The following is a 27,263-nucleotide window of genomic DNA, read 5'->3' on the forward strand; positions in this document are numbered from 1 at the left end:
AGAGAGCTACAAGAAACCCTGTCAACAAAATAACAAAAACAAAACAAAAAAAACATTAAAAAGTACTCTAGCTGTAAAGGCAGATCTCATGCTACTGTATAGCATTACACTGTATATTATTACAAATACAGGATGGGCTTGACCGTAAATAAGAGAGAAAGACTTTTGAACACTGCTAAGGGAGTAAGTGGATACTCCCCAGCCCCCCAAATGCCCTGCCTTGCTGATCTTTCCCTCCGGAAGCGCTTGCAGCGCGCCGGCGCGAGCGCGCATGCGCGGCCCGCTGGGGTCGCTCGGGGCCGGGAGTGAAACCGAGCGATGTGAGAGGAAGGTTCCGCCTCCAGGCCTGAGCGCTTTCGGGATTCCCGTCGGAACGCATTCCTGTTCCCTCCTCTTCCCAACACCCCCCCCCCCAAGCACACATCCTCCACACACAACCCCCCCACGCCTGCTGCGCGCGCCCCGTGGGCGTGGGAGGGGGCGTGGAAACAGAGAGGGGGCGGGCGTCGCGGGAGGGGAGGAGCGAACCGGAGAGCGTCGTCCTGAGGAGGAGTGAGAGCGGCAAAATGGCGGACCGCTTCTCCCGCTTCAACGAGGACCGAGACTTTCAGGTAAACACGGGCGTCGCCGAGGACCACCCACGCCCCCGGAGGGCTCGCCGCGAGCCCGGGGCCGCCTCCCTCCCGGCCTCCCGGCTCTCCTTCCTTCTGCTCTCCGCTCCACCTTGCAAGCCGGCTCTCGCTCTTTCCTGCCTCTCATTTCTCCAGGGGCCTCCCGGGCTGAGATGAGGCCGCGTCCCCGGCTTCATCCCTATTCACGCCGCTTCTTAGGCTCGGCTTTCCTCCTAGTTTGCTCCTGGCTTCCCGCTCCGCAGCCCGGCGCTTTGTGGGGGTTGCGCTTTGCTTGTCTCGGGGCCTGTGCAGGCGCAGGGCCGGCCCGGCCCCCGGGGGAGAGGGCTGGGGCGGGGAAGGCTTGGGCCAGCGGTTTTCAGGCCGGGGCTATGGAAGCCTTGGCTTTTGCTCGCCCCGATCATCCTGGGGATCGCCTCTCCGTTTTCCCATTGTGACAAACAAGCCCTTTATCGACTGTCTAACCTAGTCTTCCCCCTGGTAAAGGGCGCCCTTTCTTATCAAAGACGCCTTTTTTGTTGAGGCGAGCCATTGAGCTTTCTCTGGGCATAAATAACTGCTGTTGTTTACAGGCCGTTAATTGGGTTGGGGACAGTAAGGTATACGTCTGTGGACTGGCGTAAACTTAACTTCGAGACCTACCAAGATTTGTAAAGAAGCATAATTATGGCCTTTCCAAGCGGGAGAGAATTGGTCCCTAAACCTTGATTTTTTTTTTTTTTTCTTTCTTCGTTTGCAAATGTTGATCTGGAAAGATGTCCGTGGGGTTGGCAGGCATTAAAGAAAACAACAAAAACAAAAAAACAAACAACAAAGGCCGAATTAGAATAATTAGGCTTTTAGATATTGAAATTGTTACTGCAGACATAGTTGGGAGACAATTAGGGATTTAGTAGCCTTTGGCTATTTCTAGGTAAAATACATCCTCAGTTGCAAATCACTGCATTACTACCGCATCTCCTGGCAACAGCAATTTAGGTCAAGGGATGAGTCTCCGAACTCTTGAGTTTTTGTGTTCCTTTCAGCTTCCTCAACGTTGGCACCTCTAGCTGTGTCAGAAGGCAATTTGAAGGGTTTGAATTCTTGAAGATGACTGGGTTGATAGACAAAGCAGTTTCGACTGGTTTAAAATCAACACTGTTTAATAGTCTTAGGTGTAGAACGCTATGGGAAGTTTTGCAGCAGTAAAGGATTTGGGAGTTGCTCAAAATGCCTTGTGGTCATGTGCCTGCCGCAGAAACTGCAGCCCAGCCCAGCATCTTAAGGTGTTTTAAGGATTTATCTCAAGTCTACCGAAGTTTGAGGTGGACATTTGATACCGGGGAAGGAAGGCAGGCTGTCTTTCTTTTCTTTCTCCCTATAGCAAGCCCTATGAAGCAGGTATAAAGTATATAAGCTTTATTACTATTTTTTGTTAATTTAAAATTATTTAGGAGACAGTAGATGATGAAAACCTTCGAATGCTTTTCAGAGGAAAGAATTTCAAGGTGACCTAATAAAATTGAAAACAGTTTTGAGGAAAAATGGCCCTCAAGTATTTCAGCAGGCTCAAACGGGGTTTTGAATGAAGATACTGAAAGCTGGCTATTAGGATGTGAGTGTTGTCACTTGGAAACTAAGCAGGGAGACTCTTCGATGCTTTAGTTGAAGTAATATAAAATCTGATTTATGGGATTTATGAGATGGGTCAGTGGGTAAAAAGCCTCTGCCTCACAAGCCTGACAACCTCAGTTTGATCCCTGGAAGGTGGAAGGAGAGATCCAACTCCAAAAAGTTGGCTTCTGACCCCAAATTATATGTCCCCTCACATGATATGCACAATAATAAAAAAATTAAAAAAAAAAAGTCACAGCCTTAGAGGTGGCTTAGGGAGTTTGCCATCAAATCTGAGCTGAGTTAGCGCCTGGGCATCCACAAGCTGGAAGAAAAGAGCCAAGCCAGCTCACCAGAGTTGGCCTCTGACAGCCCCCATGACGTAAATATAATAAAACGGTTTTAAAACCAGAAATAGATCCTTTGAGCTCTTTGATGTTAGTACATACATTTTAATTGTACTTTCTGCACATGCTCTGACATAACCCACTTAAAATTCTAAATGTCTTAGTATTTTGCATAAAGGGTATTGGAAATGGGAAAATTGTTGTGAAACCATGTCGTATATATCTCACACTAGCACTAGCCTCAAGTCTGCAGTCTAGCCAGGGATGACTTTGAATCTCTGACTCCCCTTCCTCAACTTCTGAAGTGCTGGGATTACAGGTGTGGTCTTTCATCCTCAGGGTTTTGTGGTGATACTAGCAGGCACTATTACCCACTGAGCTAAGTCACCAAGTCAGAAATGGAATTATATTTTAAATTATGTTTTATTTATTTATGTATATATTTATGTTTGTGTGTATGTGAGTAGCGGGTTCTCAACTACTAGTTACATTCCCAGTCCCTTTTGTAAATTATTATGCCATAGTTTCTTAAAAAAAAAAAAAAAAAAAACATGCCTTTAAAAATACTTAAGGGCCAGGGGTATAATATGTTCAGTGGTAGAGTATTTCCCCAATATGTGAAGGATTTGATCCTTAGCACCATAGTAATAATAGCAACAAAAATAATAATAAAATGAGAATAGTTAACATATTTATCTCTGGCTGTTTTAATACTGATCAGCTGTCAGTACTGCCCTTTGGTTTAGAGCCAGCCATTGAAGAGGGAGTGAAACAGGAGGATGCTCTTTGAGTAACAGATCTTGAAATATGTTTTCAAGTTTATATTACTAAAGTTAATGTAGCCTTTTAAGGCTTTAAGTAGTTGAGCATAACAAGACCCTGTCTTTTTTTTTTTTTTTTTTCTTTTATGTATATGAGTATACTTTAGCTGTCTTCAGACACATCAGAAGAGGGCATCAAATCCCATTACAGGGTGGTTGTGAGTCACCATGTGTTTGCTGGGATTTGAACTCAGGACCTCTGGAAGAGCAGTCAGTACTCTTAACTGCTGAGCCATCTCTCCAGCCTGACCCTGTCATTTTTTTTAAAGTTCAGGTTACTTCTGGTGATGAGTTCCCATAATTCCAGAATTTTGGAGGCTTTCCATATTATCTCTGGTTATATAAGCGAGTTTGAAGCTAGCCTGGGTTATATGAGACACTGTCTCAAAAATTAAATAAGGTGTGTATAAGATGGTTCAGCTAGAAAAGGCACTTTCTGCCAAGTCTGATCATCAGAATTTGATTCCCAGGACCTACATGCTAGGAAAAAACTGACTTCCACAGTGTGTCCTCTGACCAGCTTTATATGTGTGCTCCCACAAACACAAATAAAAATTTTCAAACATTAAGAAAATGAGAAAAAACCCATTAATGTTGGGGGTTTGTGTATATCTCAGTTTTTATAATAATACCTAAGAAGTAGCTACTATCCATTTTTAAGTGAAATAACTGTGGCTTAGATAGATAATTAACTTGATTAATATATTGGTTATATCATAGGGATTAAATTTAGGTGAGCTTTTCCATTTTTAAAAACTAGCCGGGCGTGGTGGCGCACGCCTTTAATCCCAGCACTCCGGAGGCAGAGGCAGGCGGATTTCTGAGTTTGAGGCCAGCCTGGGCTACAGAGTGAGTTCCAGGACAGCCACGACTACACAGAGAAACCCTGTCTCGAAAAACCAAAAAAAAAAACCAAAAAAAAACCAAAAAAAAAAACCAAAAAACAAACTATATATATAATTACTTGTTTTTTGTTTTGTGTAGCCCTGGAACTCTCTGTGTAGACCAGGCTAGCCTCGAACTCATAGCGATACTGCCTCCCTCTGTTTCCTGAGTACTGCGATTAAAGGCATGTACCACCACTGCTCATCAAAGATAATTTTTTAGAAGATTGCCTTTTTGTTTTGTTTCATAATGATGTGTATATGTGGATATCTGTGAGGGGTTTGTGCTTGTGAGTGCAGTACCTAGGGAAGCCAAAGAGGGAGTTAGAAGCAGTTGTGAGTTGCATCCTGGGTGTCCTCCATGGGTGGTGGGTCCTCTGCAAGAGTGCTTACTAGATGGTCTTACTACCAAGTCATCTCTCTAACCCCTAGATTGGCTTTTCACCTTTTTTATTTATTATTATTGTGGGGGGCAGGGCGTGGGCATGCTTGCCACAGTGCATGTATGAAGGTAAGGTCAGGTCACTACTTATAGAGTTAGTTATCTCCTTCCACCTTTATGAGGACTTTGGGATTGAATTCAGGTAGTCAGGCTTGCATGGCAAGTGCCTTTACCAGCCTAACCATCTTGCTGCCTGATGTTTTGACTCCTGAACATGTATTGGAGATCATTTTTTCCACTAGCAGTTTTATCTGCTGTTTGTTTATTTTTCTTAAAGATAGGGGCTCACATAGCTCAGGCTGGCCTCAGACTCACTTGGTGAGTAGTATTTAATGTCTAATTCTTCTGCCTGTCAAATGCTGGGATTATAGGCGTGTTCCACCGTGTCCACTTGTCCAGATTGAACCCTGGGCCTTGTTTGAGCAAGACTAATACTACCAACTGAGCTTTATCTCTAGCCTGGATTTTATATTTTATACAAATATAATTGAGTCATAAATTATGAAGGGTGGATTTATAGACTACACAAATAAGTGGCCTTTTAGATGGGCAATACAATTACAGTTTTTCTCTGTTGTTTTGTCCAGATCTGTACCTCGTTTTTCAAGGGCTTCTGACCAAGTTTCACTTATCATAAAGGATACATTGTTTTGTTTCAGTTTTAGACTTTTCTTCTCTACTCTCTCCCATTGATTGTTTCCCACCCCCAGCCCCAGGATCAAGGCCTGGATCTCAAAAACTGGCCTCAGATATACTGTGTAGCCCAGCATGGCCTTGAACTAATTGCGAGTGTTGGGATTACAGATGGTCAGCCTGTACCACTACCCCAGCCCTCTTTATTTTTTATTTTGAGACAAGGTCTTACTGAATTACTTAGGCTGGCCTTTAACTGTTCTGTTGTCTCAGCAGGTCCTGTTTGAATTTGCAGTCCTCCTGCCTCAGACTCCAAATGACTGGGATTACAGGCCTGCACTACCAGTCCTGGGTTTTAGGTGGGCAGTGTTGGGTACACAACTGTAGCTTTTCAAAGTGGCGTTTTATCTTTGGAAACCTTGGTAATCGCGACTGATTTGTGTTTGTCTAATAATGCTTTAATGACTCCTTCAGAACCTCAGTTTCTGGGTGAGACATCACCTCTTTCTGCATGTACAAAGTAAGACATTTGTTCACAGATTCAAGTTTTACTTAAACTAATGAAAAATATGTAATGTAATTTACAATAAGATAACATTTTGGATTTCAGATTAAAATTTTAGCTATACTTTATATTGATATGTAGCTGTAAAGAGCTGTTAAGCTTAGCATTTTGTGGTTATGCATCTTTTAATGGTGATGTGGCTAAATACTAGTGAGCAAGTATTCTTTAGTATTTGTATCCAAGAAGACTAATGGTTCTTGTTACTGATTTTTTTTTTTTTTTTTTTTTTTTTGGTTTTTCGAGACAGGGTTTCTCTGTATAGCCCGGCTGTCCTGGAACTCACTTTGTAGACCAGGCTGGCCTCGAACTCAGAAATCCGCCTGCCTCTGCCTTCCGAGTGCTGGGATTAAAGGCGTGCGCCACCACGCTCGGCTTTGTTACTGATTTTTTTTTTTTTTTTTAAAGATTTATTTATTCATTATATGTAAGTACACTGCAGCTGTCTTCAGACATTCCAGAAGAGGGCGCCAGATCTCGTTGCGGATGGTTGTGAGCCACCATGTGGTTGCTGGGATTTGAACTCTGGACCTTCGGAAGAGCAGTTGGGTGCTCTTACCCACTGAGCCATCTCACCAGCCCCTGTTACTGATTTTTAATGAAAAAAAAAAAAAAAAAAAGGTTACAACAATAGATGGGAAAGTGAAAATAAAATACCTCCTTTATTTATTTATTTATTTATTTATTTATTTATTTTGGTTTTTCGAGACAGGGTTTCTCTGTATAGCCCTGGCTGTCCTGGAACTCACTTTGTGGACCAGGCTGGCCTCCAACTCAGAAATCCGCCTGCCTCTGCCTCCCCAGTGCTGGGATTAAAGGCGTGCGCCACCACGCCCGGCTGTATTTATTTATTTTTTAAAGTTGGGGCCTTACCTTGTAGTCTACCCTTATTTGAGACACATGGCAGTTCTCTCAAGTGCTGGGTTTCCAGCATGAGCTGCCACAGTTGGCTCATAGGCATAGATTTTAAAGATTAGAATCATTTATTTTTGAGTTTTTTAGAGACAGGGTTTCACTGTGTAGCCCTGGCTGGACTGAAACTCAATAGAAGTGTGCATGCCTGCCTCTCCCTCAAGTGGTGGAATTAAAGATGTGTGGCAGGCCCCATGAGAATAGTTTTTATTTAAAAAATTGTAAGAGATTATTACTGACTGCTCACAAATATCCTGATGTTTTTTGGAAAATCCAAATAGATCATGATTTTTCTACTTTGGACAAACTGATTATAAAAGTGCATGTGTTTGGAATGTGTGTGGGGCACCCATGTGCCATATGTGTGTGTGGGGGGATCCGAAGTCAGTTCCTTAGAGTTAGTTCTCTCCCCCATGCTGGTCTCAGAGATGAAGCACATTTCTATAGCTTTGGCAACACAAGGGCTTTACCTGCTGGACCATCTTGCCAGCCCTCGATTTTTGATTTTCCTAGGAACTGAAAATAATCTGGCACTATATTTCAGTTTGTATTTCAGTTTGGTCTACTATGTATGCACCTCTGTAGCCAGTTGAACTGAGACTGCAGAGACCAGGATGTGAGCCCAATATAGACATCCTATCAATAACCCTGGGCTGGGGGTAGGAGTAGGCCTACCTAGGTGTCCTGAAGGAGCAGGGCCTATTTCTATCCTCGGTGCTGGCTTGGAGATGGGAGAGGAATTTGGAGCCTGGTGTTTATTAAGCAGATCCAGACTTGAGTGCCTTTCTCGCCTACTAGCATGGGGAAATAAAATAATGTTCATAATAAAAAAAAAGTAACATTTGCTCAAGGACTTTCTAGAGTCTGCCTAAGTGATCTCAATGTTAAATAGCAGTAAGAAAGCCATCTGCTACTTTTTTTGGGGGGGGGGTGTTCGAGACAGGGTTTCTCTGTATAGCCCTGGTTGTCCTGGAACTCACTTTGTAGTCCAGGCTGGCCTGGAAATCCACCTGCCTCTGCCTCCTGAGTGCTGGGAGGCGTGTGCTACCACGCCCGGCCATCTGTTACTTTTATGTAGTGTGTTTTGGGGCCCCTTTTCCCTTCCCTTATACTAGGCTTCAAAAATCAGGGTTTATCATGTCATGAAAATCTTTTACCATGCTCGCTTCAGCAGCACATATACTAAAATTGGGACTATACAGAGAAGATTAGCATGGCCCCTGCGCAAGGATGACATGCAAATTCGTGAAGCATTCCATATTAAAAAAAAAAAAAAAAGAAAAGAAAAGAAAATCCTTTACCATTGAGTTGTGACGTGCTAGCATTGAGATGGGCTAGCATCTTTTGTGAGCCATTTGTGATAATAGAATAGCACTCTCAGAAGACATTTACTTGAAAAGAGGTACATTGTCTATTTAGGTCACAGAAACAGGTTTTGTGTGTATGTTTTTGTGTGCATGTATCTAGTACTTCGGACTAGAGTTGCTATTCTAATGCAGGTGTGCAAGAGATAACAAATGGACAGATTTTTATTATTGGTTTTCTTTTTTTTTTTTTAATCAGATAGTCTTTTGTTGAAATTTTTTCTTGTTGCTTCTTAACTAACTGGGCACTCCACTCCACCACTGTTGATGTCATCTATGATGTAATCCGCACTGAACTCCCAGTGGGTGATTGCGGCCCGGGGTGATCGCTTGTAAGTCACCCACCAGAGTTCTCTGGATTCATGAATGAAAGACACACACACACACACACACACAAAAACATCACCTTAATTTTGATATACCTTGACTGGCTCAATGACTGGGTACTTCCAAACCTCCCCTCCAGTATTCCTTAGTTAACACTTTCTGAATCTATTATCTTTGCTTCCCCAGACCCAAGAAGGGGAGTGGCTCTTAATTCTGATTTCTCTGCTTCCCCTGTCATGGTGTGGTCCATCCTACATACCTTTCTCAGCAGAATCCCCTTTTTTCTTGCCTGAGAATCCTAAAAGTCCTGCCTCTTTCACTCCACCCAGCCACTGGTCACTGACTCTTTATTGATCAATCAAAAACCCATTGGGGACAGGGACCCTCAGCGTTTGGCTATGCAGATTCCCGTGAGGTTTTGGGAGCCGAGTTAAGACAAGCACTAGAACCAATCCCCAACAGTTTTCTGTCTTTTCCCCCCTTTTCAATCGGGAGAAATAAATCAACCTCAGGTATGCTTGGGATGCTAAAGCTTAAGTAAATCATTAAAGTATGAAAGAGGGGAAAATTGATTCAGGCATGAAACCAATTTCAAAATAGTGATGATGAATTGATATGATTCTTAGCAAATGAAGAATGTCAAGAGTGACCAAAGGAAGATCGCTTGAAGGTTCCCTAGAAGTGATTCAAAAAGTAAAGGCATGGCAGGTATGCTGGTGTGTGTCCATGCTGCACCCTACAGTCTCAGGATTTAAGACTCTGAGGCCAGGCCGGGTCGGGCGTGGTGGCGCACGCCTCAGCTCTCGGGAGGCAGAGGCAGGTGGATTTCTGAGTTCAAGGCCAGCCTGGTCTACAGAATGAGTTCCAGGACAGTCAGGGCTAAACAGAGAATGCCTGTATCGAAAAAAACAGGAAAAAAAAAAAAAAGACTCAGAGGCCGAGACTGCTAATTGTTCAAGGCAAGTCTGGACTACACACTGAGATTTTGTTTGTTTGTTTGTTTGTTTGTTTTATTTTTTAAGACAGAGTTTCTCTGTGTAGCCCTGGCTGTCCTGGAACTTGCTCTGTAAACCAGACAGGCCTTGAACTCAGATCCACCTGACTCTTTCTCCCCAGTGCTGGGATTAAAGGTGTGCACCACCACTGCCCGGTGACATTTTTTTTTTTAAAGATTTATTTATTATTATATGTAAGTACACTGTAGCTGTCTTCAGACACTCCAGAAGAGGGAGTCAGATCTCACTACAGATGGTTGTGAGCCACCATGTGGTTGCTGGGATTTGAACTCAGGACCTCCAGAAGAGCAGTAGGTGCTCTTACACGCTGAGCCATCTCATCAGCCTGACAATTTAAAAACAAACAAACAAACAATGCAGACCAAAAACCCACAAAGGACACAGGGTGTATGATGAAGGCAAAATAAACAAATATGGGTTATACAAAGACCACATGTCTAATTCTATATGAATAGTAAAGAGGAAGATTCTTATTTTAAAAAAAGATCTTTTGGTGGGAGAATGGGTTTGGAAAGAACTGTGGTTACAAGGCTGCTGTGACCTGTGTTTAGTTGGTCTCACCCTGGTGTAGGAGTCAAGAGTAGACTTGGAGAACTATACTGTTAATCTGATCCTTATTCAAGGCTGTTCTTGTAGGATAAAGATCAGAGAAAAAGCAAATGTTCTTGTACTCTTTTTTTTTTTTTCTTTTCCTTGAGCCTGTGTATGTGTTGTTTAGACAAAGCCTTATATTATCTAGTATAGTACTTTAATTGTTGTGCTATAAAATTCTAATTAGAGTACTGTAGAGGGATTCTTTGATTGTATTCTCAGCTCTGGTCCCTTTCCTTCCTCTTCTCCTTTCTCTTTTCTGTTTTTCTGTCCTTCTTGAGATAGGGACTTCTTTTTTTTTTTTTTTTTTTTTTTTTTTTTTTTGGTTTTTCGAGACAGGGTTTCTCTGTGTAGCCCTGGCTGTCCTGGAACTCACTTTGTAGACCAGGCTGGCCTCGAACTCAGAAATCCGCCTGCCTCTGCCTCCCAAGTGCTGGGATTAAAGGTGTGCGCCACCACGCCCGGCGAGATAGGGACTTCTTATGTATGTAGCCCAAGCTGGTCCTGAACTCTATCTAAATCCCCCTTCCCTTGCTACTTGAATCAGGCGCTAGGATTACAGATACATGCCACCACACCTATCTTTTTAGGTCTGCCCGGCTCTTTTATTCATTTCTTAATAATAGGAGAACAAAAGTGGGTACGGGGGAGGCTCGCTTTCCAGAATCCCTTGTCCATTCCGACTTTGGGCACATGGAATGGGTGTGAGAGGGCAGGCGCGATTGACAAAGCTGACAGGAAGACAAAAGGCACTGTGGGTTATATCTTGGGCCTGTGGGAGAGGAGGGCTCTATTCAGGTTCCAGGCAAGGCCAGAGGCTCTCTGGCCTCCTGACTTGGTCCTTTCTTTTTCCTTTCTTGGCTTTGGTCTTTGACTTGGTCTTGGAGGTACAGGGCTTGATCCTGCGGATGGCCTCCTGGCACTGGACATTGTACCATACCTCCTTCAAGGTCCCTTGGCAGGCTTTGTGCCAGTGCTCCCATCACATGTCCCCCAGCTCTCAAACTTGTATTTGCAGTTGGCTCCAAATTCCTTCTTCCAGTTGCAGGGCACCTTGCAATGAATGCGCTGGGTCTGGACCCCACAGGTACCCATGCGGCAGTCCTTGCTGCTGGGGGTGCATGGCCCCCATGTCCACTCTAAAGACTCGCTGCCCCTCCCTCTCCCTCTCCCTCTCCCTCTCTCTCTCTCTCTCTCTGGCTACCATGGATGTGACCGCCAAAAGGGCAAGAAGGGCGAGAAGGAAGAGGCCTCGGTGCTGCTCTCTCGCCCTGGCCTGTCACCTTGAATCTTCTGTTTCCACTGCCTGCTTGCTGGGATGGGATTACCATTGTGCACACCGTATCCACTTTATATGGGGCTGGGAATTGCATCCAGGGCTTTGTACCAACTGGGCAAGCACCCTACAGTTAAACCTTCAGAGCTAAAAGTTTTGACTTCATTATATATTGTTTGTGGGCACATATTATCACATCCATGTGTGGAGATGAGAAGTCAGTTCTTTTACTGTGCAGATTCCAGGAATGGAACTCTTCTTGGACTTGGTAGCATGTGCCTTTACCCATAGGTCGAGCTGTTTTTCTAACCCAGTGACTTAGAAATGTTTTTAAAACCCTTAACTATTCTGATTTACTCCTTTATACCTGGGATGCACTTTCTGTTTGGATGATGTATCCTAAAGATTCCTTGTTCTGGGGATTAAACACAGGGTGTTGCACATGTTGCTCCATGACTGAGTTAGTCTTAGACCCCTTAAAACTTTTTAGGGGCTAAGAGTGATAAGCCGGTTGTGGTGGCATATGCCTTTGATCCCAGCACTCTGCAGTTCGGGGAGTTTCAGGACCAGGGCTACACAGAGAAACCCTGTCTCAAAAAACCAAAAAAAGAAAAAGAAGTTCAAAACTAGCTTCAGTTACATAAGGAATTAAAGGACCAGCCTAGGCTACTAGAGAATTTATCTCTAAACAAAAAATAGTAACAAAAGATTTTTATTTTTTTCTGGTTTGGAGATGTAGTTCAGCAATGGAATGCTTGCTTACCATTCCTAAGTTTCTGGGTTCAGTCCCTATTACTGGGTGGCAAAATACTTATTTTCTGAGAGTGGCAAAGTTCATGTTTGATTTGGTTTTTTTGTTTGTTTGTTTTTTGTTTTTAAAGACAGTATTATGTAGCTCAGGCTAGTCTAGAACCTCCAGTTCTGAATATTTCTGCATTCCAGTGCTGGGAGTCAGACCTGTTCTCTAAGCATGGTAATTAATGAAATCTTATTTTGATTTCCTTGGTTGTTTTTTTGACAAGTAAGGACTTGTAGCCTGGCTGACCTTGAATTTAAAGCTGTTCCCTGCTTCTGCCTTAGGGATGTAGGATTACAGGCATATGCCATGCTAGGCTTGTAGTGCCTTGAATTGTGGATCTGGTGTATATAGAGGTTTTTGTCTTTTTCTTGTGATTTAGTCAATTCTAATATTAATGAAAATAGATTCTAGCCTGAGGTATATTTCTTTTCTTTCCTTTCCTTTCCTCTCCTCTCCTTTCCTTTCCTTTCCTTTCCTTTCCTTTCCTTTCCTTTCCTTTTCTTTTCTTTTCTTTTCTTTTCTTTTTTCTTTCTTTATTTTGTTTTTGTTTTTGTTTTGTTTTGTTTTGTTTTTTTTCCATAAGACAGGGTTTTTCTGTACAGGGTTTCTCTGTGTAGCCCTGGCTGTCCTGGAACTCACTCTGTAGACCAGGCCTGCCTCTGCCTCCTGAGTGCTGGGATCAAAGGCGTGCCTGGCCTGAGGTTTATTTCTGTTTCCTGAGTTGTGCTACAGTTTCGTCTTGAAACACTGTGTACTTTTGCTTGTGTTTCTGCCCTTGCTGCCCTTGCCACACTAGCACTGCCATTTACACTTAAGTGAGAGACTTATGGGCATCACTAAAGGAATTATAAACCACTATACAGATACTGAAAGAAGTCATTGATAGTACAGCAAATACCAGAAGCTGTGGTGTGGATTTTCCTCTGATTAAAAAGCAAATTGACCGTTTGACTGTGGAACTGTAACCAAATATGCTTATTGCATATTCTATTAGAGTAGAAAGTTCAGTATGCTCACGATAAAAAACAGTGGTGCACGCCTGTAGTCACAGCATTTGGCAGAGGCAGGTGGATCTTTTAGTTCTAGGTCAGCCTGGTCTACAGAGCAAGTTCCAGGTCAGCTAGGGCTACACAGAGAAACCCTGTCTCCAACACCCCTGTACTCTCAAAATGAAAAAGGGGTAGGATATTATATTAATTTTGTTTGGTTGGTTTGTTTGGAGACAGCGTCTCACTATGTAGCCCCAATTGTCCTGGAACTCGTTTTGTAGGCCAGGCTGACCTTCAGTTTCCAGAAATCTGGTCTGGATTTGCCTTCCAGGTGCTGGGATTAAAAGTATGCATTAACATATCTGGCCTTTTTTTTTTTTAGATTTATTATTATTGCTGTTGTTTATTTATTTTGGTTTTCTGAGAAGGCCTCTCTGTGAGTCCTGGCTGTTCTGGAACCTGCTCTGTAGACTAGGGTGGTCTTGAACTCAGAGATCTCCCTATATTTGCCTCTGGAATGCTGGAATTAAAGGCATGTGTTGTCACTTTGTGGCTTCTGTTTGCAGTGAACTTTATACTAATAAAACTATGCCATTTAATATCCAGAATGTCTAGTTTGGTTTTCTTTTTCTCTGAATCCCCCCCCCCCCCCCCCCAAAAAAAAAAAACGGTTTGTTAGCCCACCATTGTTTGGCCTAGTTTTCTTTTTCAAAAATAGGTCTTATGTTTTCTTCTTTTTGAGACAATTTCTCAATTCCATTGTCTTAGTAGTAAAATTTACTTGGAATGTGTAAAGAAGAGGTAAGCAATAAAGTCTTATTTATTTGCTGACGAAGGAGGGGGATTGAGTTTTTTCATAGCTTAAATATGAAGCTGTCTTTTTTTTTTTTTTTTTTTTTTTTTTTTTTTTTTTTGGTTTTTCGAGACAGGGTTTCTCTGTATAGCCCTGGCTGTCCTGGAACTCACTTTGTAGACCAGGCTGGCCTCGAACTCAGAAATCCGCCTGCCATCTTTTGATACATATGCAGCTAGAGACAAGAGCTCCGGGGTACTGGTTAGTTCATCTTGTTGTTCCGACTATAGGGTTGCAGATCCCTTTAGCTCCTTGGAGCTCTTGTCTCTAGCTGCATATGTATCGAAAGATGGCCTAGTCGGCCATCACTGGAAAGAGAGGCCCATTGGACTTGCAAACTTTATATGCCCCAATATAGGGGAATGCCAGGGCCAAAAGAATGGGAATGGGAGGGTAGGGAAGTGGGGGGTGGTATGGGGGACTTTTGGGATAGCATTGGAAATGTAATTGAGGAAAATATGTAATAAAAAAAAAAAAAAAAGAAATCCGCCTGCCTCTGCCTCCCAAGTGCTGGGATTAAAGGCGTGCGCCCCCCCCACCCCCCCCGCGAAGCTGTCTTTTATGGTTCTGTTTTGTTCCACTTTTTTAAAATTTGAGGTTTTAGCTAAGTGTGGCGGCATATGCATTTAATCCTAACACTCAGCAAGCAGAGGCAGGTGGATCTTTTGGGGTTCAAGGCTAAGCCTGGTCTTCATTGTGTTAGTATGCATGAGTGTGGGCTGTGAGTACCACAGAGTGCTTGTGGGGGTCAGAGGACAGCTGTGGTCGTCTGCTCTCTATTAGCTCATGGGTTATGGAAATCAAACTTGCTTTCTCTCTGAGTTTTTCTTTTTTCTTTTCCTTTTTTCATCTATGGAAGGTAGAATCAAAATCATAATTATTTATAATTTTTTTCTCTTTGAGACATTCTCATAACCCTGACTGGCCTTGGCCTTGCTATGTAGCAAAGGATGGCTTGGATTTTTCCATCCTCCTGCCTCTGTCCCTAAGCACTAAGATCTAAGATTACTGGTGTATGCCACAACACTCTGTGTGGTGTTCCAGATTGAACCCAGAGCTTTGTGCATATTTGGCAAACATTGTTTTCAATTGAGCTGTGTCTCTACCCCTGACATCATTATGTGGTTTAGAAAGTCCAAATTAGGGTCAGCAAATAGCTTAGTGGGTAAAGATGCTTGCCACCAGCCTCACAACCCCAGTTAGATCTACAGGATCCATGTAGTAGATAGAACTTACTCCCACAAGTTGTCCTCTGACCCCCATATGTATGCTGTGGTACAAACGTACACACTCTTAAAAACATACACATACCAATAAATGTAATAGTAATTTTAAAAGTCCCAAATATAGGTTATTATGTTATTAGAATTGTGATGTGTTACAGCTACTATGTTAGGCATTAGACAATTTCTAAGCAATGTTGATAAATGGAGTAGAGAAGGTAAAGCCGGGTGTGGCAGCATTTGTCAGTGGCCCCAGCTCTTGAAACATGGGTACAAGAAGATCACAAGTTCAGTGTCACCCTCAGCTCCTTAGAGTGAGTCCAAGGACAGTGTGCGCTACAGGATTCTCTGTCTCAAGAAGCAAACAAACAAAAAAATTTTAGTTGGTGAGAGCAGGGAAAAACAGAGACATTTGTGTAATATATTTACTAGCCAGAGTCATGTCAAAGGTAGACTAAGGGGTGTGTCAAAGATAAAATCATTTTACACTTGGCATAGACCTCATCTAGATGGAGAAAGTCAGATGTTTACGGCTTTGTTGATATGATCATTCAACAGGAACTTAGAATCTGGGCCAGTGACATGGTTTAGCCAGTAGGAAGCTTGATGGCCTGGGTTTGAGTGCCAGAACCTACAATAAAGTGGAAAGAGCCAGCTTCACAGCCATCCTCTGACCTCCACGTGACAGCCAATAGCATTTGCTCCCTGTCATACCTTCCAGTGAGTGCTCATGGGAACAAGCGCGCGCACACACAAAGAAATAAAATGAACTAAAAATAAGTTCCGAAAAGCTTTGATTTAGTAATAAAAACCACTTTGAGGGGGTCAGGTATGTGGCTCAAGGTAGAGACAGAGGCAACTGTGATTTGGAGGCCAGCCTGATCTACTGAGCTGCAACTGGAGACTAAATAGAGAGACCCTGTCTCAAAAAACAAAAACAAAAACAAAACAAACCCACATTGAATCCCCTAACTTTGGTTATAAGGAACATTTTTATTACTGTTTTTTATTTTTATTTTGTTTATGTGTTTATGTGTGAGGGCACTTGTACCCCAGTGGGTGTGCAGAAGTTAGGGTGACAGACAACCTTTTTGGCAGGTGGTTCTCGTTTTACTCTTATGTTCCTAACAATGAAGTCAGGATGTCAGTGTTGTACACTGTGTTAGTTAGGGTTTCTATTCCTGCATAAACATCATGACCAAGAAGCAAGTTGGGGAGGAAAGGGTTTATTCAGCTTGTACGTCCATTCTGCTGTTCATCACCAAAGGAAGTCAGGATTGGAACTCAAGCAGGGCAGGAAGCAGGAGCTGATGCAGAGGCCATGGAGGGATGTTCTTTACTGTTTCTTTGCTTCCCCTGTCTTGCTCAGCCTGTTCTCTTCTAGAACCCAAGACTACCAGCCCAGAGATGGCACCACCCACAAGGGGCCTTTCCCCCATGATCACTAATTGAGAAAATGCCTTACAGTTGGATTTCATGGAGGCATTTCCTCAACTGAAGCTCCTTTCTCTGTGATAACTCCAGCTGTGTCAAGTTGACACAAAACTAGCCAGTACATACACCAAGTGCTTTAGCCTTATCAGCCAGCAGTTTTCAACCTTCCTAATGCTGTGACTCTTTTATACAGTTCCTCATGTTGTGGTGAGCCCCCCCCCCAATTATTTTTGTTGTTACTTCATAGCTGTAATTTTGCTGTTACGAGTTATAATGTAAATATGTTTTCCAAAGGTCTTAAGGTCATTTGACCCCCCCCTTTCAAAAAAAAAAAAAAGGTTGCAACCCACTTGTTGAGAATACTGTTCTAAGCCATCAAGACAGCCCTCATTAGTGTTGTTAGGGTAGAGATGGAGCTGAATAGTAGAGTGCTTAGAATTTAAAAGGCTCTAGGTTTAATTTCCCTAGAACCATAACAACATTCATTTCTTTCTTTTTCAAAAGCTCCTGGACATTGGACTCTGACCTCCACATATGCAGCATTGCACATTCATGAATGCACAAGCACGCACATATAATAAGGAAACAATTTTTTTTTTTGAAAGAAATCCTGTTTATGAAAGTAAAAGGGTGGGCTGGAGAGATGGATCAGGTGGCTCACTGACTGCTGTGCCAGCGTCTCAGGTTCAGTTCCCAGCATCTACATGACAAAGAAGAAAGTAAAAGGACACAAGTGAGTCAGTTTAAGCACAGATGTCACAAGTGGCTCATAATGGTTTTAGTTAACAATTAGTTGTTAAGGGAGAAGAGGTTCAGAATTCTAGATTTAGTCCTTCTTTTGGTCTTTTTTTTTTTTTTTCGAGACAGGGTTTCTCTGTATAGCCCTGGCTGTCCTGGAACTCACTCTGTAGACCAGGCTGGCCTCAAACTCAGAAATCCACCTGCCTCTGCCTCCCAAGTGCTTGGATTAAAGGCATGCCCACCACACCTGGCCTTTTGGTCCTTTTTTAATTTCCAGAACTTGTGATTGAATGTAGTGCTTCTTGCATTCTGGGTAAATACTTAATCTCTGAGCAGCATTTCCAGCCTCCAGACACAGACTTTTAAATTTTTATTATATTTATTAAATTTGTTTGAATATTTTGTCTGTCTATATATATATGTACTATGTGCATGTCTGGTGCCTAAGGAGGCCAGAAGAGGATGCTGGATCCCTGGAACTGGAGTTATAGTTGGTTGTGAGGTGCCATGTGGAAGCTGGGAACTGAACCCCTCTAGAAGAACAGCCAGTGCTTTTAACTACAGAGCCATCTATGTCTCCAGCCCAAGACAGACTCTTAAGGTTTTTGTTTTGTGTTACTTTGCTTGCCTGCCTTACTTTGACAGTTCCTTTGTTTTTGTTATTTTCCTGTCCCTGCTACTGGTTGAATTTAGGGTCTTGTGCATACTAGGGAACCCCCCCGCCCCTCCCCTGCCCCCCCAACAGGTAGTTCTGATTATCCTGGAACTCTCTCTGCCTTTGAAATCAGAGATCTGTCTTCCTCTGCCTCCCGAGTGTTGGGATCGAAGGTGTGTGCCAGGTTTACTAGGCCCTTATCAGTCCTTTCCATGGGTTCTGGGATAAAACTTGGGTCATCAGGCTTGTATCTTTAGGCAACAAGACTTAGCTTCTGAGCCATCCTTCTTCCCCTGAACTCCTCCCATCCCTCATGATTGATCTAGGACCTTTGTGTGATGATCAGGAGCTCTCCCACTGAACTACATCCTCTGGTGGCAGTTTTTTTAAGAAAATAATTTCTATTTATTTATCTGGCAGTATGTGGGACATGTGTCTGTCAGAGGACAGCTTGGCTGAAGTAGATTCTCTTTTTCTACCACATGTGTGCTAGCAATCAAACTCAAGTGGTCAAGCTTGGTGGTCCATGCCTTTACAATGTTGAGCCATCTCACTGGGTCTTGTAGGGTTTTTTGTTTGTTTGTTTGTTTGTTTGTTTTGGTTTTTCGAGACAGGGTTTCTCTGTGTAGCCCTGGCTGTCCTGGAGCTCACTTTGTAGACCAGGCTGGCCTCGAACTCAGAAATCCGCCTGCCTCTGCCTCCCAAGTGCTGGGGTTAAAGGCGTGCGCCACCACTGCCTGGCATAATTTTGGTCTTATACCAAAAATAAAAAAATAAAAATAACTTGTAGTTGGCTAGATTATCAGTTACTTCGATAATAACTACTTTTGAAAAATAACTGCAGTTTTTTTTTTTCCAGGGTAATCACTTTGATCAGTATGAAGAAGGACACTTGGAGATTGAACAAGCATCCCTTGACAAGCCCATAGAATCGGTAAGATCACCCGTGCTTATTTTGGGTCTTAGCCAGTTAGTTAGGTAGAGCTCGTGTGACACTTGATGTGAGTGAAGTTAAACTTAGGCACAACTGATAGTACAGTTTAGAGCCATTTTCTTGCATGCCCTAGAGTAATCAGGTCGACTTTTGGGTGTGATTTGTTAGAAAATCAGTGTAAAACAAAGAGAAAAAGTTAGGATTTAATGGAAAAAAAAATGTTACTTTTGGCCCATATTAAACCTTGATAAAAGACAGAAAGTTGGGTGTAGTGTTTTTGTAAATCAAATAAAGGAGTAAAATGTATTTTGATCCTTTAATACCGTTTCTGGGCAACATAATCATGTGTGAAATGTTCTAGTAGAAACAGTTACGAAGTAGCAAGCTATTACACCCTTGTGAGACATGGTAAGCTTGGTCTCTGTAGCTTAAGAAATGACTGGTGGTTTTTTGTTTTTTTGTTTTCCAGGTTAACAGTTAGTTACTTTTGTCTTTTCACACTTCTTAGTCTATGACAGTAATGATACCAAGCCAGAGAACAAGGAGGTTTTCTCTGCCTCTTACTTAAAAGAAAAGTGATGGTGGCTCATGCCTTTAATTCGAGCACTTGGGAGGCAGAGACAGGTGAATCTATGAGTTTGAGGCCAGCCTGGTCTACAGAGTGAGTTAGGACAGCCAGGGCTACACAGAGAGAGCCCTGTTTCTAGGAGGAAAGAAAAGTTTTAAGTTTTGGACATAAAACAATGTTATTCTAGAACAACTGTCCATTGTTGAAATGTCTAAGCTTGTTATTGTCAGTATTTAAAATTTGTGCTTACATGTGTATACTTAAGAAGATTTAATTGAGACATTGGTAAAACTTGAGTAGATACAAAGTCAGACAGGGAATCCTAAGTTTTATATATCCTTCAAGATAGGCTAAGTTTTATATATCCTTCAAGATAGGCCTCCTCTCCCTTTAAGCAACACTAGCTTCTTTTCCTTCTGTGAAGTAACAAAGCAGTTGAGAAAGTATAGATAATTTAACTTTTGCTTTCAAAGCTATGACATAGTAAAGGATCAACATATATTTATGTTCCTAATTAGGTTGGTGTTGTGTGTGTTTGTGTGTATGTTTAGATGTTTACAGAATTTACACAACTTGGGGTGTTCGACATTTTTCTTCCACAGCAGTTGGCCCATATTAGCTAAGCAGCCATGATCTGGTTTGTATTGCACGGTCTGCCTTTTTTTTTTAATTTCTTCTCTAGGGTTTCTTTCTCCCTACCTCCCCTTCTTATTTCTGTCTTTCTGGTCCAGTGAACACTGCATATAGTACTTTCTGTCTTAATGTGCTGGCATGATGCTAGACTAGGCATGGCAGTAATTGATGACGCATGTGATAATGCTGCAGAGGGAGAGTTCATAGCTGAGCGTGTGCTGAAAGTCCAGTCTTACATTTTAACCTAAGAGGAAAATGCCAAGCCCACTCTGCTAAGTAAAGCCCACCAAGGCTTGTGCCTTGTTCTGTATCAGATCATCAGGAAGAATTTTATAATGAAATTCGTAGGCAAGGTACATGGTTTGTACTTAAATAATTTAGTTTTCCATTTTAATTTAAAAATATTTCTTTGCATCAGTTTTAAGGACAAATCCCCAGTTGTTAGAGCCTCCCAGTCCCATGTCCTGTCAGGGTCACAGATGTGCGGTTTCTATTGAGCACTTTGACTGGGCAGTATCAGGAAGTTTAATTAGCCTGAAACTGTAGCCTGCTTCATTTGACTTAATGAATATTTCTTTTAAAGCATTTTCATTTAGCCCTTTTAAGTTCTGTGTAGGTTCACATTACAATTTTCTAAGCCATTCCTATGACATGAGACTAATGATACTATTTCCTCACAGTGCCCAGGATTTTTTTCTTGGACATGTCGTATTTGTAAGCAAAGCACTGTGACAAGTCAGTCTGCTTGTGTAATCATTGCCGAGTAATCTCAGTGAGTAAGAGTAGAATGAGCTCACGGCTTGTTTACTAGAGAATGTTAATTAATCTCCATTAAAGTAACAAGTTGATACTGTGCTCAGACAGGACGTTTATTCTTTAAAATAAACGTGTGCTCAGAGATATGTATGTTATATTAAGTTATACTTCTGGTGAAAAATTATTTCTGGAGTCTATAAACATATACATTAATTGTGAGTTAATAGTTTAAATAATAATAGACCTTTTAGGATACATTATGTTAAATAGAAGGTAGGACTCAAAAAAAAAAAAGAAAAATGGGACCCAGAAAAGAAAGAGCTTTAGTTCTGCTACCTGATCATCTGGAAATAAAATTTAAAGTTTTAAAAGCACACCTACACCCAAAGACAAAAGTCCTCTATCTGAATGCCCAGCAGACAAGTGTTTAGTTTTGGGGCTGGCTGGCTGTCTTGAGCTGTTTCGTTCTAAGCGGGATTGTTGCTTTTTACACAGAGTCTCTGCTGAATTAAGCTCTTTCTCTGCAGCAATATCTTGAGAGGTGCTGACTGTTTTGCTACAGCATGCAACTCAAAAGTGGCCGGGGACACACAGCTTTGGGAGTCTACAGATCATTGCAGGGGCTAAAGTGTAGTCATTTCAATACATAAGCAAGGGGGTCTGCAGCACCTGATGACTGGGGAGGTCTGCACAGGTTTGTGTCAAGAATATGCCTATATGAAAGGCTATTATGAGTATGGAATTAAGGCTATTTGTTTCATAATAGAGCATATTTGATACAAATCAGCAAAATGTGAAATGAGATTCAAAGATAATAATGAATTATACATTAACCAAACTTCTGAAGTCTGGATTTGTTAGTGAGATTATATAATTATTCAATTTTAGTAGGCAAATGTTAAAAACAGTATTCATAAAGTACAAAATTCATTAAAAAACAAGAATCAGAAATTACTTGTTAATGTTTGCTATAAAGTTTTATTTTCCTTTATTTCAACTAAAATATCCTTTTGATCAAGAGTAAAATATTTTCTAAAAAATTACATTAGAATTGGCAGATAACTTGACTATCTGAATTATAGTGAAAGAATAAAATATGTTTTCTTATTGCAAACAACTTTTTTAGTTTCAACTTTAAAAGTTGTTAGTTATGAGATTTTGACGTTAAAGCCACAATTATGACGTCCATACATTTAAAGTATTGGGAAAACTAAACATAATCTAAAGTCCTAGCCCAGTCTTAGATTCTGTTGTAGTTACAAGAATCGGTTAGTACGATTTAGGTTATATGATTTTTTTATGATCTTATCCTAGTTTGAAGATGATAAATCAGATGGGATAATGAAGTTGGATAAAAGAAAAAATGCCTGCATCACAGACTTGAAAAACTGCTGTCATTGATACAATTGAAAGTACAACTTTCTACCAGATTAGTTGCTTTTATTGTGACTGATAAAAATCCTGACTTTAGGAGTTGTCAGGTTTAGTGGGTTTTTTAAAAGTTAGCGTTAAGTTTTCCAAATATCTAGTTGCCAATGGTTAGTTTACTTACGTAGGGATTTAATAGTACATGTACTCCTGGAGTTTTGTTATGTTGCATATCTGTGTAGATCTGTGGACTCCACTAGTTCCAAAATGTAACTCTGTGAGACTGCTAATTTGACTCTTAGCAGTGACCTTATGTGGACTGCACAATAAACACTATGCTTCTTGGAGCTGAATGGTGTAGCATTACTATATGGCTTTTCTCTCTAGTCTTCATTGTCATCTGTAGTGAGCTATAGATTTTTTTTTGTTTGTTTGGGGAATTTTTACAGATTTGTTCTTTGCATGGGTTCACATGGTAGCATTGGTTCTTGCTTATAGTCTCTAATACACAATCAGCAAAGCTTACAACCCACTCAAGAGACTTATCATTTTTGTTCTGCTGAAAATAGGCTAAATTTTATAAATTAAATCCGGTTGTCAACTAAAAGAAAATTGAGTGTGGGATTAATATTTATCTAGTCACTGATGTATCTGAAGTGGTTTTCTCTTGAGAACATGAGGTTCTATTTTCTAGTATCAAAACTTGCACTCAGCCCTTGCAAGAAAATACATTTTTAACTGTGTTTTGGCATGCACTATGCTGCTGTTGCCAAATGGTCCTACTTCAGATAGTGGTATGTAGTTCCTGTGAAAGTTTTGTACTTCGAGTTTAATTGATAAATAAGAATGTTGAAGACCATCTAAAATAGTTACTGAAGTTTTTGTTTTCTGTTTTAACATTGGTATTACATTTTCACTGTATTGGTGGTCACTTATAAAGCACTTTTTGCATTTGAAGATCCTCCCATTTAAAAACTCTAACATAATAGACAGGAACACATGTTGGTAGTACAGAATTTTAATTTACTTTTTAACTTACAAATAGAAAGCCAGAATAAGTCAGTTGAGGTAATCTTGCTCCCTTCCACCCCCCAAAAGAGTTTTCATTCAGTTCAGCTTCACTTGCTCACACTAGGACTTCACTTTCAGCTGAAGATCATAAAGCTGCCATTTGGAACAACCCTGGAGACTCTGAATTAGACAGAAGATTGTCTGTCTGTGTCCTCCTCAAGAAAATGTCATTTCCCTATTTCTTAGTTTAAAATAGAAATATCCTTGTAATTCTTTTTTTGTTAAGATTTATTTATTTTATGTATATAAAATACCCTGTCTATGTCTTCAGACACACCAGAAGAGGGCATAAGATTCCATTACAGATGGTCGTGAGCCACCGAAAGGCAGCCACTGCTCTTAACTCCTGAGCCATCTCTCCAGTCCCCTCCTTTGTAATTATTACATGTACCTTTAAATAGTACATAATCTGGCCTGTTAGCACCACAAGTCTTTGTTAATTGTACATTGTTTGAAAAGGCTAAAAGATTAATTTTTGTTTCTATAACTTTTTTTTTTTTTTTTTTGGTTTTTCAAGACAAGGTTTCTCTGAGTAGCCCTGGCTGTCCTGGAACTCACTTTGTAGACCAGGCTGTCCTCGAACTCAGAAATCTGCCTGCCTCTGCCTCCCAAGTGCTGGGATTAACGGTGTGCGCTAACCACTGCCCGGCAGTATTAACTTTTTTATGTGTGGAGGAGTCCAATTTGACTTAGATGCCAGTGTGTAACTTAAGATGGCTTTGAACACATAACAGTCCTGCTTTAGCCTCCCAAGTGTTAGAATTTCAGGTGTGAACCACCACACCTGGCTGTTTTTGTTGTTTGTTGAGACAGTTTCTTAGAGACATTACTGGTTTCAGACTCAGAGGATGATCCTTGATCTCTGATATCTGATTCTCCTTCCTCTTCCTCTTAGGATTGTAGGTAGGCGCATGACTTTCTTTGTTTAGTCTCTCCCTCCCTCCCCCTCTCTCTTCTCTTCTCTCTTCTCTTTCTCTCTCCTTTCCTTTCCTTTCCTTTCCTTTCCTTTCCTTTCCTTTCCTTTCCTTTCCTTTCCTTTCCTTTCCTTTCTGACAGAGCTCTCTATTATGTTGCTCTGAGTGCCCTGAAACTCATTCTGTAGACCAGGCTGTGACCTTAAACTCACAGAATTGAGAATTGCTGGAATTAAAGGGTGAACTATCATGCCTGGCTTTCTCTTCTTTTAAGTCTTAACTCATTCTGTAGCCGTGGAACTCAATATGTACACAAGTTGGATTTCCTTTCTCAAGTGCTGGAATTGTAGACATGCCATTATTCCTGGCCTTATATATTTTATTTTTATTACTTTAAAAAAATAAAAATTTGTAATTATTGTAATGATAAAAATTGTAAAGAGTTGCTGATTCTTACAAGATATTTTTTTCTAATTGTTAATAATTTTAGAACTGTATTTACTGCTCATTTCCTATATTTGTCATGATTACCTGTTGGAGCTTTTAAGTTTTTAGTCAATCTACCATTATAAATAACCATGGGACTCTCATACGGGAAAACTACAAAATCACAGTCCTAAATAAAGTAAATGTATTATTGGTTTTCCCTTGTTTATTGATAATGAAAAATTTATAGTTCAGAGATTGACAAGTGTCATTTTATTGTAAAAGTGTTTTTTTTTTTCCTTGTATTAAAGGTATGTGCTACCACACCTGGCTTCACCCCCTTTCTTTCTCTTTTTCTCTTTCTCTTTCTCTTTCTCTTTCTCTTTCTCTTTCTCTTTCTCTTTCTCTTTCTCTTTCTCTTTCTCTTTCTCTTCTTTTCTTTTCCTTTCTTTTCTTTTCACTTCTTGTCTTTCCTTTTTTTCCTTCTCTTTTTTAATTTACTCGGTGGACTAGAGAAATGACTAAGTGGTTAAAAATGAGTGTTATTCTCACAAAGACCTAAATTGATTCTCAGCACTCATAGCTCATAGCTGCCTGTTAATTCCAGCTCCAGGGTATGACACGTCTGAGCTCCTCAGACACACACACACCCCAAATAAAAAAAAACCAAAGCAAACAAACAAGTTTTTAACAAGTTATTTAGGTATACAGTATTTTCTCATCATAGTTACCACCACCTTTTTTTTTTCCTTTTTAGTAGGAGACCACACTGAATAGTTTTGTGATAAGCAATGTAGCAGCTTTGTCCTGTCAAAACAGGTAGTTTAAAATGATAGGAGAGGTTCAGGTTGTCTTTATTAGTTATTCATTTACCTGAGGAGGCTGGTGGGGAGATGTGTGTGCTGTTTTGTTGTCTGTTTCTGTCAGCAGAAGGACTCAGCAGTGGGATGGATAGTTTGTAGTCTGGAGCACTCCATTCTCTGCTCCTGCTTAGAGAAGTTGAGGGAAAGCATTTAGTAAAAGGGCAGTTTAACCTTAGGCCTTAGAAGAGTGACGCCACTGTCACCCGAGGTGACAGCCAGCCTCTTGAGTGGAGCTGTAAAAGTGCTGCTAATGTGTATGCCCTGAACTTTGCTTTGTTCTCCTTAACATTTGCTCTCCCTCTCACTGTCGTCAGTCACACACGCTGCTCTGAATCTCAGCTGCTCTTGACTCGTGGTTTTACTTATGCTTCCAGTCTCCTTTAATAAATACATTACTTGCAAGCAGTGAATTGAAAACAAGACAAAAAATAAAAAAATAAAGCGACCATTAGTGATCGGACAGTTTCTTACTTTGTGTTACATTTAACTGTTCTTTTGACAGCCCAGTTTTAAAGCCAGGTTCGTATGGAAATGCTTCACTCCACTTGCACTGCTTCTGGAAATAGCATACTGCTTCATCTGTCTGTTTACTTTAGTGCATTCATAATACAACACAGTAAGCATAATGTCTCATCTCTCGTGGCCAAAGATTGATTTCTTAAAAAAGAAAAAAACAAAACCAGAAACAAAACAGCAAAAACAGACCATAACAAAATGGGGGAGAAACAACAATTTTTGTCAGCATTACTTAATACATAAATCTTTGTGCCATACACTGTTAGAGCATTCGTGTAGCAAGAGAGTAAACAATAATGAACTGCAATTGTTAGTCATTTAATTTTTATTTTATTTTATTTTGAGATAAAAAGATCTCACTTTTTAATTCTGACTGTCGTTGAACTCCAGGTGACCCTCTGGCCTTAGCCACCTCACTGCTGCAGTTATAAGCAATGTGCCCCCATATCAAGCTCATATGATCTAAAAGTCATTTTGCTAGCCTTGTCATTTCCAAAGGAACTTATAAGTAGCTAAACTTGGTTGATAGTGGGGAAAATAAAGGATATTGTTGTGCTTTGCTTTCATGATTTTTTTCCCCCCGAGACAGGGTTTCTCTGTGTAGCCCTGGCTATCCTGAAACTCACTCTGTAGACCAGGCTGGCCCCAAACTCAGAAATCCACCTGCCTCTGCCTTCCAAGTGCTGGGATTAAATGTGTGCGCCACCACTACCCGACTTGTTTTGGTTTTTAATTTAAATTTTTTGAGGTGGTATGGCTCAAATCTGGGCCTTACACATATTAAGTGGCAAGTACCCTGGGCCTTTTTTGTTGTTGTTTTGTGATTCATGTAACCCAGCTAGGTTTTAGATTTGTTATGTAGTCAAAAATGACCTTGAACTCCTGATCCACTCGCCTTTTGCCCCCGCTTTCCCATTTCTGGGATTACAGATATGACTCAATGTGATTGGCCTATTTTTTTTATACAATTTATTTATAGTAAGACATACTCAGGTATGGGTGAGGTGAGACTTTTCTTAGCAGTGCAGGAGAGAAGAGGAGCAGCAGTAGTGACCAGTAAACTTTTTGTGACATTTAGTACTGTGAGCATCCTCACTGGAGATTGCACAGAGCCTTCTTTTCA

At 41.0% G+C, this 27,263-nt stretch overlaps 1 protein-coding gene, 1 non-coding gene and 1 pseudogene across 3 annotated transcripts in view; 2 read left to right on the top strand and 1 right to left on the bottom strand.

Annotated features, from left to right (window-relative positions):
• Window positions 1-297: 297 nt before the first annotated feature.
• Window positions 298-27,263, top strand: part of Gpatch8 (G-patch domain containing 8) — a 78,626-nt gene continuing 51,660 nt past the window's right edge. The window contains exons 1-3 of one of the 2 annotated variants that reach the window (XM_029483228.2): window positions 18,945-19,025; window positions 20,196-20,230; window positions 26,127-26,143. Coding sequence is in view for 1 of the 2 variants with exons in the window: in XM_021177201.3 (XP_021032860.1) it covers window positions 567-611; window positions 18,951-19,025 (120 nt within the window). In the remaining variant the exon portion in view is untranslated. Of the gene's footprint in view, window positions 612-18,944; window positions 19,026-20,195; window positions 20,231-26,126; window positions 26,144-27,263 lie in introns of those variants that run through there. The other variant, XM_021177201.3, reaches the window with a different exon arrangement.
• On the bottom strand, window positions 756-11,851 carry LOC110306218 (midkine pseudogene; annotated as a pseudogene).
• LOC115032594 (U6 spliceosomal RNA) lies at window positions 7,982-8,088 on the top strand. Its single transcript, XR_003838239.1, has one exon. It is a non-coding gene; the product is annotated as a U6 spliceosomal RNA (small nuclear RNA).

This window comes from Mus caroli, unplaced genomic scaffold (genome assembly GCF_978045245.1).
Source record: "Mus caroli unplaced genomic scaffold, Mus_caroli_1 scaffold_13, whole genome shotgun sequence".
NCBI lineage: Eukaryota > Metazoa > Chordata > Mammalia > Rodentia > Muridae > Mus > Mus caroli.